Source organism: Passer montanus, unplaced genomic scaffold (assembly GCF_014805655.1).
Source record: "Passer montanus isolate IOZ18808 unplaced genomic scaffold, ASM1480565v1 scaffold131, whole genome shotgun sequence".
In the NCBI taxonomy this organism is placed as follows: Eukaryota; Metazoa; Chordata; class Aves; order Passeriformes; family Passeridae; genus Passer; species Passer montanus.
The window spans coordinates 898,623-909,571 of NW_024359944.1; the positions used below are offsets into that span (position 1 = coordinate 898,623).

At 51.4% G+C, this 10,949-nt stretch overlaps 1 protein-coding gene across 12 annotated transcripts in view; it reads right to left on the reverse strand.

Annotated features, from left to right (window-relative positions):
• The window catches only part of PACS2 (phosphofurin acidic cluster sorting protein 2), a 73,008-nt gene extending 62,065 nt beyond the window's left edge, over window positions 1-10,943 (reverse strand). For all 12 annotated transcript variants that reach the window (XM_039699242.1, XM_039699244.1, XM_039699238.1 and 9 more), the window contains exon 1: window positions 10,792-10,943. In XM_039699242.1, the coding sequence (XP_039555176.1) occupies window positions 10,792-10,919 (128 nt within the window). In that variant the 5' untranslated portion in view covers window positions 10,920-10,943. The remainder of the gene's footprint in view (window positions 1-10,791) is intronic.
• Window positions 10,944-10,949: the final 6 nt, after the last annotated feature.

The following is a 10,949-nucleotide window of genomic DNA, read 5'->3' on the forward strand; positions in this document are numbered from 1 at the left end:
AGATTTACTGGATAGAAACTTAAGATGATTTGCACTCAGTGTTAAATACACCAAATTATTTTCTGCAGACCTCGAGGTCATTTAATTTACCTCTAACGAGCCCCAACACATCAGCGAGGAAAAGAGCACTGAAAGGTTCAGGCTCATTTGCTCCTGAGCCAGAGCAGCATGGCAATGGGCAGTGTCAACAACAAACACACCAAACCACCAGAACAGGTGACTTAGGCAAAATCTACCGGGAAACTTCACGTGTACAGGGAAGGACAGCACTGAGAAACCACCACAGATGCAGCTCTGTGAGCCGGACCATAAAGCCACAAACAAAGATCCAGATCGGCACAGATGCCGATTCCCGAATGGAGCCGGTTGTATCTGTAGGTGTCCCATTGGAAGCCAGGAGCACATGTTTAAATTTGCATAAGAATCGGTGTGAAAGATTCAGTTACAGCCCCAGCAATCTCCAGTAGCTTTGGTTACACTGTCAGATACTCAAGTTAGAAAGTGTCTATTTGACAATCTCGCTGCAAAGAGCCCAGCTCCCAAAGCCCTCTTCCCACCAGAGCCCAAACCAGAGCCCCTCCACTCCAAGCATCTCTTCAGCCCTGACAGCAGCAGCCCCGAGCTGGAGAACACACACAAGCCTCCGACCACCCAGGGTTTATAACACAGAGCTAAAACACCAGCCTCTAAACGGGGGGCTGGACTTCTCCTCCCACAGTCATTCAAAGTCATTTCCTTGGCCCGAAGAGAAACTCCACCAAATTAGAAAGGCGGTGCAGTGCTAGGTTAAGGGAGTTACTCGCTCCATGCTCACCTGCAGACTCTACCTGCACAACCTTTTGGACCATCATACAAGGCACAGAACCAATCCAACTGAGCACAGCCCACCTCCTCACCTCTGTCCCCAGGGAACCTCCACCCTGAAGATCCCCTTTACCATGTGAACTCTCAGATGCTTGCACTGGCACAAGGCAGAAGGTGCTGGCAAGCAGCAACCCAAGTGAGTAGTTTACAAAAAGCCACCAGACACACCAGCTTCGGAAGAGCAGGTAAAAGGCACCTCTAACCTTTACCTGGATGGTGTCAGGACAGTACAACAGCTCTGCACACACCCAGGAGAGCTCCTCAGGGAGCAAGCTGCTGGAGCCTTGCTGTACCTGGCAGAAGAGGTAAATGCTTGTGTCTTACATGCCCAAACACACACTGTCCAGACGGAACAGTAGGAAGACAGCCCTGATGCTGGGAGACAGGGACCACAACTGCTCTGCTAAGAACAGCAAGGATCTGTCTCTGCTACACACCTCCATGGTCACACGGCTGAGGCAGCACTGAAATCAGGACACGCACAACAAGCTGAAGTGAACACTGCACACACAATATCTGGGAAGTTTGCAGGACTGCATGGAGATTAGACACCATTTTCAGCACAGCCCCTCCAGAAGCAATCAAATTGAGCTCCAGCACAGCCTTCAGCTGAAGTGTGCAATCCCTGAAGAAACTCAAGACTGAGTGACCTCAAACGATCCTGCTATATTTGTAAAATCGTGTGAGGAGATGTCCTCCAACAACCCTATGACTTTCATAGGAGCTACACCACCAGACCAGCTCCCTAAAAGAGAAAGAAATCCGTTTGTCCAGCGTAGAAAGTAGGGTTGCTTTCTGAAGACCTAGGCCCACAATCCCAGAGCCAAATGCACCCAAAGAGAGCACCACATCTCCAGCTGGTCCAACAGAACCTTGCGAGCTGTTCACTGACATTTCAAGCTGGTGCAAAGCTCCCCAGACTCTCACTTCTGTGATTTCAGGATGTGCTGCAGAACTGCTAAGCGGGCAGCAAACTCTCTGCAGTAGAAAGAAGGCTGTGCTCCTCCAAGGCTGGCACTCAGCAGATGCCAGGACAGATAGGAAACACAGTGGTGCACCAGCTGGAAAAGTCACGTACTAAACGGAAAGGAAGGCTGTGAATGGCCTCAGACATCCTAATGGTGAAACTGTACATAAATTAATAGGAGACCACAGTGCTGTGTGAAAGGGCACCTTGTCCACCGCACTGTGTGTTCCCACTTCTGATCTAAGACACCTGCTCATGGTTTTATTGTTTGAGTTTTTTTGCAGGTGGGCTGAGCACTGCAAATTGCTTCTCATTCTCAAAGCAGCAGAATGTCCATGCAGGTCCCTCTGACAGAACATCCTGGTAAACAGCTGCAAGAAAGGGAACTGCACTGGCATGAAAACCCTGCATAAGCTCTTTCATGACAAGTCGCTGCCAAGCTACGATCTCATTGCTTTAATGAGAGCACCCAGCAGGGCAGCGTGCTGGAAGGCACAGACACCATCATTCCATCATTCCCGCACCAACCATGTGCCCCAGCCCCGCAGCTGTTCCCTCTGCCTCGTGCTCCCACACAGGACAAGCCTTGCTGGCCACAGGAGCGTGCCACCAGAGCACGGGACAGCACAGCTGGGGCTCTCAGCAGAGCATTCCCGGTGCCACCCAGCGCGGCGGGAGCCAGGACACGGCAGACGTGATCCCGTGGATCTCCGCCTGGCTCTCGGAGGCTGGGGCGTGTCCGCATTAACCACGCTCCCCGGGCAGGCTGTCCTCTCAGCAGAAAGGGGATACAGACTTATATGGACTATATATAGATAAGGCTTCCTAAGAATCTCCCCATGGGGGTTATTCTCTGCTCTATATCTAGATCTGGCCTGGTGCCTGTTGGGAAACGCGTACCAGACAAGCGCATGTGCAAGCTGCAGCTCGTTTCGGCCATCAATGAGAGCCCTGCACCAGAAAGCCCCAAAACACAGGCCAGAACCACGTTATGAGCTCCATGTTTTTCCCATGTCTCCATTCACAGGCTTCCACGTGTCTCCCTGCAGAGGTAAAGATGCCTTTAGCAATTCCTCTCCTGCACATGATGTTTACTCACCAGCAGTGAGGAACACCTCCAAGCCCTTGCACAGCAATGGCTTTGTAGAAAAATAAAAAGAGCAGGAAAAGATTTTGAACAACTGAGCTCAACAGAGCAAAGGGATCTGATGAAAGCAGACAGTGTCTTTTTCAGATTTTAAATAGCAAAATAAAGTGCTTTGTTGAGCAGTGAACATGTTCCACCCTGCACACACTGGCATACCCTTCATGCCCTGCTCCTTCACAGCCTCCCACCTTCAAACTTCCACTTCTCCCCAGCAAGACACACTTTAAAAAAAATTTAAAAAGATCACCCTGGATCACCAGGTTTGTTCCCTTTTTTTCCTTTTTAGAACAAAACCAACTACCTCCCTGAGGTCCAGAAGGACCTGCAAGCTATGTAGGTTTTGGTTAAACACCACCATTCCCCCTTGGCTATTGCCTTTCACTTTCCTCCTACAGGCTTCAGAGCACCTGACAAAAAAGCAAACAAGCAGGAGAGGGGAACGGGTTTATCATTACACCAAACTAGAGACGGGGAGGGAGGTCCCACATGTTAGAGCACTGGGGGACAAGTGGCTAAACTGCCATTTCCCAGAAACAGCAAAGTGATCGCATTTATCTGATTGTCTGGATGAGCCACAGCAAGAAACAGGACAAGTTAATGAAAAGCTCGCAGTGCCCAGGTGCGGCTCCCTGCCGCACACACCATCCTCGGGGCATTTCCCAGCCCATCCAAACCCGGAGGAGCCAAACAGTTAACTCTCCAAACCAGTACAAAGGCTGCGGATGAGGAGCACACTTCACACTACATCAAAGCTGATCTTTTATGCTAATCCATCTGCTTACAGGAGAACAAATGCTATTTTCCTTGACAACTCTTCTGAAATCAGATCTGAGCAACCATGCACATTTCAAACCCTTTTGAAACATCAGCAAACCAAACATTGTTACTTTCAGTGCAAAAACTCCCAGGAAGAGCAGCTCAGTGACTTCCATAAAGCACACAACCCCCAGGCACTGCACCCAAAACCCAGGTGCTGCCACACATACCCCGAGCCAGGTGAGCACCTGAACACTGGCTGGCCTGCAGAGCCCAGCTTTGCTTTATGCACACGAAAGCCTCCACCAAACAAATCTCACAGCACGCAAAAGCTGCTCCCAGTTCTACTTTTGCTGCATACTTTAAAAATTAGACTGCTTTCCCACTGGGGCAGGGGAAGCTTTTGAGCTCCTGATCAAAAATAGTTATTGCCCTGCAAGTAAGTGAGCTGGAAGGCAGCCTGGCCTGCAGACCGGCAGCTGCTAGGCGAGAAGGAACAAGGAGGCCACCTCAAAAGAAAGGCACAGCTTGTGACAAGTGACACAGGCACAGAGCGGCTGCGGGAAAGGCTGAGGTGGGTCTAGAGGAGGAAACACGTTCCAGACTCCAGCACACAAACAGAGCCCACACTTCTGTTTTCCCAACAAAAGGAGCTCGTCTCTTCCTCACCTGGAGGCTCTCCACCACTGCTGCACCAGCCCAAGGACAGGGTCTACATGTGTGGTACCCCTGGATTTTTAGGGATCCCTTCTCCAGGGATACTGGCTGCAGCAAGCAGAGCACGCCCATCAGAGCTCTGCAGGCAATTCATTATTTTAAACAAATGAGTGATTAGCAAGGATCCGCTCTCTCCTAGTGAAGCTGGCTGCATGCCCTGCAAGCCTCCACATCACTGTACAGTATCATAATCCAATTAAACCTCACCATGAGAGAAGCTTCACGCTATCACATTCAATTAGCCAGTTAAGCCTCTTATCATCTGCACGTTAGGATCCATTCGGACTGAAAACTCCCCCAGCACTGACTGGGCATCCTTCAGCCAGGCAAGGACACACAGATGTCACATCTGGAGCAGCAGGAGGACCGCACAGATTAGGAAACCCATACTGCTGGCTTATGAGGAGGTAGAAACACAGCAGAAATAAACCACAGTGACCAGTCCCTGCCCACTCACAGTTATGTGCTGAGGTGACTTGCTCCCCGACTTCCCAAGGAAATGGGTCAATTCTGAAGGAGCTCAAGGGGCCCAGAGCAATTTCAATGCACAGGCAAAGCTAATAGAGGACCTGGCAACACAGAGTCGTCTGGCAGCCAGCCACCAATTCCATAGGAAATACCCTCCCTAGAAGGTCACCATAACGGTGGCAAAATTTGGCCCAAAAGAATTGGAAAAAGCTGCCAAGATGTGACGCAAATAAAGGCAGTGAGCAGGCCAGCTTCCTGCGTGAGGCCAAAACACGGAGCGCTCTTGGAAAAAAGAAAGATTAAGGGTTGCAAGGAACATAATGGCCTCTTGTAACAGCTGAGTTGTTGCTTTTCTTTTCTTGGCAGAAAAGAGGGATGTTTGGTAGCTGGTTGATTAATCTATTATGCAAATCATTTCATAGCTAATTTGATACAGCCACAAGCTTGCCACAGAAACTGTCCGCCTGCTCAGAGCTGATGAAAGGTGGAGCATCAACAGCTCCATTTGTCAAGAGCTTTTATTTCCTGGACAAGCAGCTGCAGGCTCACCTCCTGCCAAGCAGGGCTGCAGGAGCACAGGCCAGACCTGCAGGGGACATGAGGGGAAGATGCTTTGGGCACCCTCACTTGGTGGAAGGCAAGGAAAGAGGCCTTGCAAAAGAGCAGCCCATTCCTTCCATTCCCACCACCCTTCTGCACTGGGCATGCACAAAGCATCCCATGTAAAATCCCATCCAGAGACTTTGGTTAGCAGCTCTGAGATTTTTAAGATCTGTTCAGAGCTGTTCTTGACATGCACAAGCTTCACCTTAAAAAATTACTCAAAATAGGTGTCACTGGAACACTGACTTCAACAAACCACTCAGCCTCTAGACAGAACACTTCCACTGAACAATACAAGCATCCAAGTTACATTCAGCAGGATCATACAAAGTGATAGGATTCACATGGGGAACACTTAGGCATCCCTTGGGTTTGATCTCTTCCCCAAAGACTAAGGAGGAGAAATAGGATGTTCTAGCTCCAAAAAGAAGGGTTGGTTCTGGCCACTGCACTTTCCTCCAAGCAGTTTATCTCCACTGCTCAGTCGTGGATGTTTTTCCTCATGCATCTCACACATTCAGCATCATCTCAGTGATATTTTTAAAGCCTGTCCTGTGCCCTCATTTGTATTCAATTGCCTTTCGAAGTAAAATGTTAGGCATTTCATGCTATTCAAACAAAGTCAAAACAAAGCCTCCAAATAAGCACTTCTGAAATGTACCTAGTCATCTGAGTAATTAGACATTTTCCTAGCTCCAAATGTACTGAAAATCTATTGTAAGCTCCCAATGAATGTGCCAGCAGTCACCCTAACCAGGAAGAGTTCTCTCCTAAATGTTAGCATACCGACAGAATAGAAGGCTTAAGATACATTTACATTAACATCTCTCCCTACCTGAATTAATCAGTGTTTTTAATTGCGTAGCATCACCTGATCATAAGTATTACTCTAGCAAGTTGTTCACTTTTCTCTGATGATATGATGCACAGCTGGCATTGCTCAAGCCAGGTCAGAACATGCTCTCACTGGCCAGGAGAAGTTCCCATTCCCAGTGCAGGCATGCATTCTTCACGCCGAAGGGCAAAGTGTTCCACTTCTGAGTGAATTTGTGGCAAATCCTCACAGGGAGAGTCAGCTGTGGACTTCACACAGGTCACAAGCCCCTCAACACTCTGCTAGCAGAGGGAATTACCACGTATGGGTGCAAACCTGCAGATTGCTGGAGTGGCTCCATGCCCCAGCAGTCCTTGCTGTGTCCCTGCTGTCACACATCTGCAGTGCTGTCACCTTTCCATGTTCACAGAGCCCTCTGCAACTCACGAGCCCACAGGAGGCAGGCAGCCAGACAGGCCAGTGGGAGAAGATGGGAGCTGGCAGAGAGAGAGGAGCACACAGCCTGGGGCACGAGCACACTGTTAGGATCCACTCAGCAGCCTGAATCCGAAATCTCACCCCAGCACTTTCCATTGCCCCTGGGGATGTCCGTAGCTGCTGTGGATGTCCGAGGGATGCACGGCCATGCCACAGCACTGAGCAGTCACATCCCTGCACCCCCAGCCTCCTGTGGGCCCAGGGGATGTGTGGAACCCCTTTGCATTTCCTCATCCAGCAGGCAAGCTGCAGAGGTGAGCCAGCACGGAAAATGCTCAGGCAGTGCCCAGTCAGCAACCCTGGCCCTCCAGCAGCGCCTTTTCTCTGGTCTGTCCCACAGACTGCTTCCTGCAATCCCCTGGGACACTGGGTCACACCTGCTCCACATCCAGCTTGCTCTCAATCCACTACAGTTCAAAGCTTAGCAGCAACTTTTACAAGTTTGTGACAGCCAAGGCAGTAGCCTGAAACAAAACCCACTCCAAATGAGAATATTGCTGCCTTGCCTTGCTTCAGCAGACCCTTCCAACAGACCTTTCCCCCAAAGACCTCTCTTCTCTGGACACTGGACAACCTCCACATGGTGCCATCGCCTCATGAGACTACTTCAACATGGGACAGTACTGCATCCTGCCTCTAATCCCATAGATTCCCACACCTGCCATTCACACCCACAGATTCATCAAAAGATTGGAAGATAAAGAAACCAACACCAAAATCCACAGGACAACTCTTACTTCCACTCTCTCAGCGTGAGGAAAAAGTGTTGATTAACTTGCTGCCATGCAGCAAGAAGATCACTCTCAGTGTTTACAGGTGGTAGGGAGAACTTTATATAATGTAGCCTTCCTCAAAGGAAAGTCTTTCAGTGCACAGAAGAAAGAAACAGCAGGAGAAGGTGGCATCTCTCCCTTCTGGTATGCAGTGGATACGCCCAGATAGTGAGACATTTTGAGTCACATTTCTGGGATGACTAAAAGAAAGTAGCTGCATTTCAGAAATGCTATGGTCAAACCTCCCAGGAGCTACGTGTGCTGAAGAATAAATCATAAAATCACTTCTGCAGACGGCAGAGGAGTAAGAGAAACCAGAACAAATGCAAAACACCACCTCACCTCATGTTTCACACTGAGCACACAACTGCAGAACACCACCATGACTCTTCTCTACTATTCTTCCTTAAGTTTAGGCACAGCCCTCTCACACAAGGGAACTCCATGGATGCACCAAGGCAGCCTTCCAGATTTTGCTGACACCGCACCCAAGCTGAGTGGACTTTCAGTAAATCACCCACCAGAGTGTGTTGAAGCACACACACATCCACACAAGCACCCAGCCCACAACCTAGAGCAGTGCAGGCACAGACCACTCCAGGCACTGCTTCCACCCACCCCTCCTGCTCCAGGCCACAGTAGGAGTAGGAGAAACACCTTAGAAACGGGCTAAGATTTATTGAACCAAAAGGAAAAGGGAAGGAAGCAGCATTCCCTCCCCAGGCATGCGCTCCTCTTCGTGAATCTTCTGACTTTGTGCCAAGTCCAAATCTCTTCTCCACTTGGAAAGCCTGTCCTGCCAACAGAGACCCAGAAGGGAACGGGTGAAAATCTCAGAAGAGGCCAAGACAGTTCCACAGTGTCTGACCACACTGCAAGGCCCACTCTCCTCCACATCCGCCCCTCACGTCCCAACAGACATTTGCTGGGACAACAAGCTCACTTGGGAGATGCTTTCCCACGCAGAAGACTTCATTCTAATACCTCTTGCTTTAAGATAAAAGAATCTTAAATGTCATTGTGCCATAATAAAAATCATCACCATATAAATTTAAAAGGCAGAGGCAGTGGCATAACGTAAAGGTTTTCAAACAGAAAGGTCTGTTGCAAAGCCCATAACGAAATGCAAAGCATGATGATCAGTGATCAGAAACAGCAGAACTGACTGCTGCAGAACTTGGTGTTTGCCCAGCACACACCTCACCATGCCACAGGACCAAGATCCCCGCAGAACCTGCAACCTCAGCTGCTCCTGACCTCACTTTGGATTAACAAACCCACCCTGCACCCACAGCCACAACTGCAGCCTGAGCCCAGCCCGTGGGGGCACTCTGTGTCCCGCAGAAAACTCCACATCTGTGGAAAGACTGGTTCATAGGGTTGGGAGCAGCAGATGCATGGAGCTCATCCCCCTGGCTCGAGGGAAAAGGGCACCCAGGAAGAGCAAGCAAAGGTAAGGGCAACAGCAGGGCCAGAGAAAAGGGACCAACCACCACACCAAACTTCCTCAACCAAAACCTTTGTTCCTACAAGGTCCCAAATGCCCCAATTCTTCCATCACTGCCTCAGGGCAGGCAATCTCAGCACTTCCATCATCCCCTGCTTCAGAGCTTGCTTCAGCAATTCCAGAGTTTCCCCCTCAAACCCCAGTTCTGCCCCACCTGCCCAGATATCCACATGTGCTTTGCATTCCCCACATTCCTCCAGGCACCTCAGCCAGCTGCCTCCAGTCTGCTCTCCTCCACAGTTCCAGCACCCACCCTGGTGCTCCCCACCCCCTACCACACCAAGGCAGGGTCAGTGTCCTTACAGTGCATTTTCTGGTCATCTACAGATTTGCAAACAAGCAGGCTATGTTGTGAGCTCGTTTGCAGATCTGCAAGTATCAGCATAAATGATAATGCAGAATGAAAAGTCCTTGACAGTCGGACATTTGGGCTTTTATTTGTTTAACAGCCACTGTTACAAGGTTGGATGGGATGGAAACCCAACTGCCTTCCTGAGCAGTGGAGAGAATTGTTGTCAGAGCCCCCGTGTCCTCTGCACAGCAGGGACAGTGCCAATCGCACTGGAACCACAGAATGCTTTGGGCTGGAAGGGATCTTTTAAAGATCATTTAAGTCCAACCCCCGCCAGGAGCAGGGACACTTTCTTGTCTAGCGCAAAAATGAAAAAGCGCCAACTGCTCCTCCAGCTATTCCCATCCAGGCGACAACTTCCAGAGCAAAGGGACTCCCTGAAGGGGCACATTTCCGCGGGTGCCAGAGCCTTTCCAAGATCTCCCGTTGCAGAAAAGAAAGGCTGAACGAGATGCAAGCTGAAAAAGTTGCTTCCCGAGGCGCTGCTAGCACAGATAAACTGCTATAAACCCAGATTACCGGGAATAGCAGGACTCGGGTTCGCTTTTACCCCTCCGTCTTCGTGCCCACGCTGTCAGATCGCTACAGTGTTTATGATAGTTACTCGTCCCTGCAATACAGGGGCACGGCCACCAAGTCCAACCTGCTGTGTGGATGGCGCAGAAGACAGAGGGATTTGGGGGGGTTTGTAAAGCTCGCCGAGCTTTACGTTCCTGCCAGGTCAGCCTGATGACTCTGTTTCCTTTCTGCCCGCTCGCTACGTCCTCGTTTAAAACAAAACAAACAAAGATAAAGAGAAGCGCTCCAAAGATTTGTCTCCGGCACGTTTAAATCCTCAGAGGCATTCTGTTCTGAGCCAGGCTTGAAGAGCGCAAGATTTATAAAAACTAAGAGGAATGCCTGGATGCGGGCTCACAGCAGCGGCGGCAGGGACCACGGAGGTTTGCCCACAGCAGGGGCCGGGGAACAGAGGGAGACGGGCAGAGGGCGAGCACCATCCCCGGGGAAAGGGATGCGCACCCCGAGCCCTCCCGCGGGCACTGCCCGGCCAAGCGCCGCTGCCGGGGGATGGCGGGGCCGGGGCGCCGCGAAGGTGACCCCGCTCACGCCTGAGGGGCGGCGGCGGCCCCCCGCCCTCCCGCACCGCCACCCACCCCGAGAGCCGCGGCAGGAGCCGTGCCCGCCACTGCGGCAGCCGCGAGGGGCGGGAAGGGGCCCCGCCGCGGCGGGGAGGATCGCACCGGTGACGGGAACGGGGGGCGAGGAAGCAGCCGCGAAGCCGGGGAGGAAAGGGGGTGCGGTCCGCGCCCTCGCCCGCCCGTTACCTGGGCACGCAGCTGGGGCTGGAGCCGTCGATCTCCCAGGTGGCGAAGAGGTTCATAGGCACGGGCCGCCCCAGGGCCCCGGCGCCGCCGGGGAAGCTGAGGCGGCTCCGCTCGGCCGCCGCCGCCATGGCTGTGCCCGCCGCCCTGGCGCGCGCCCC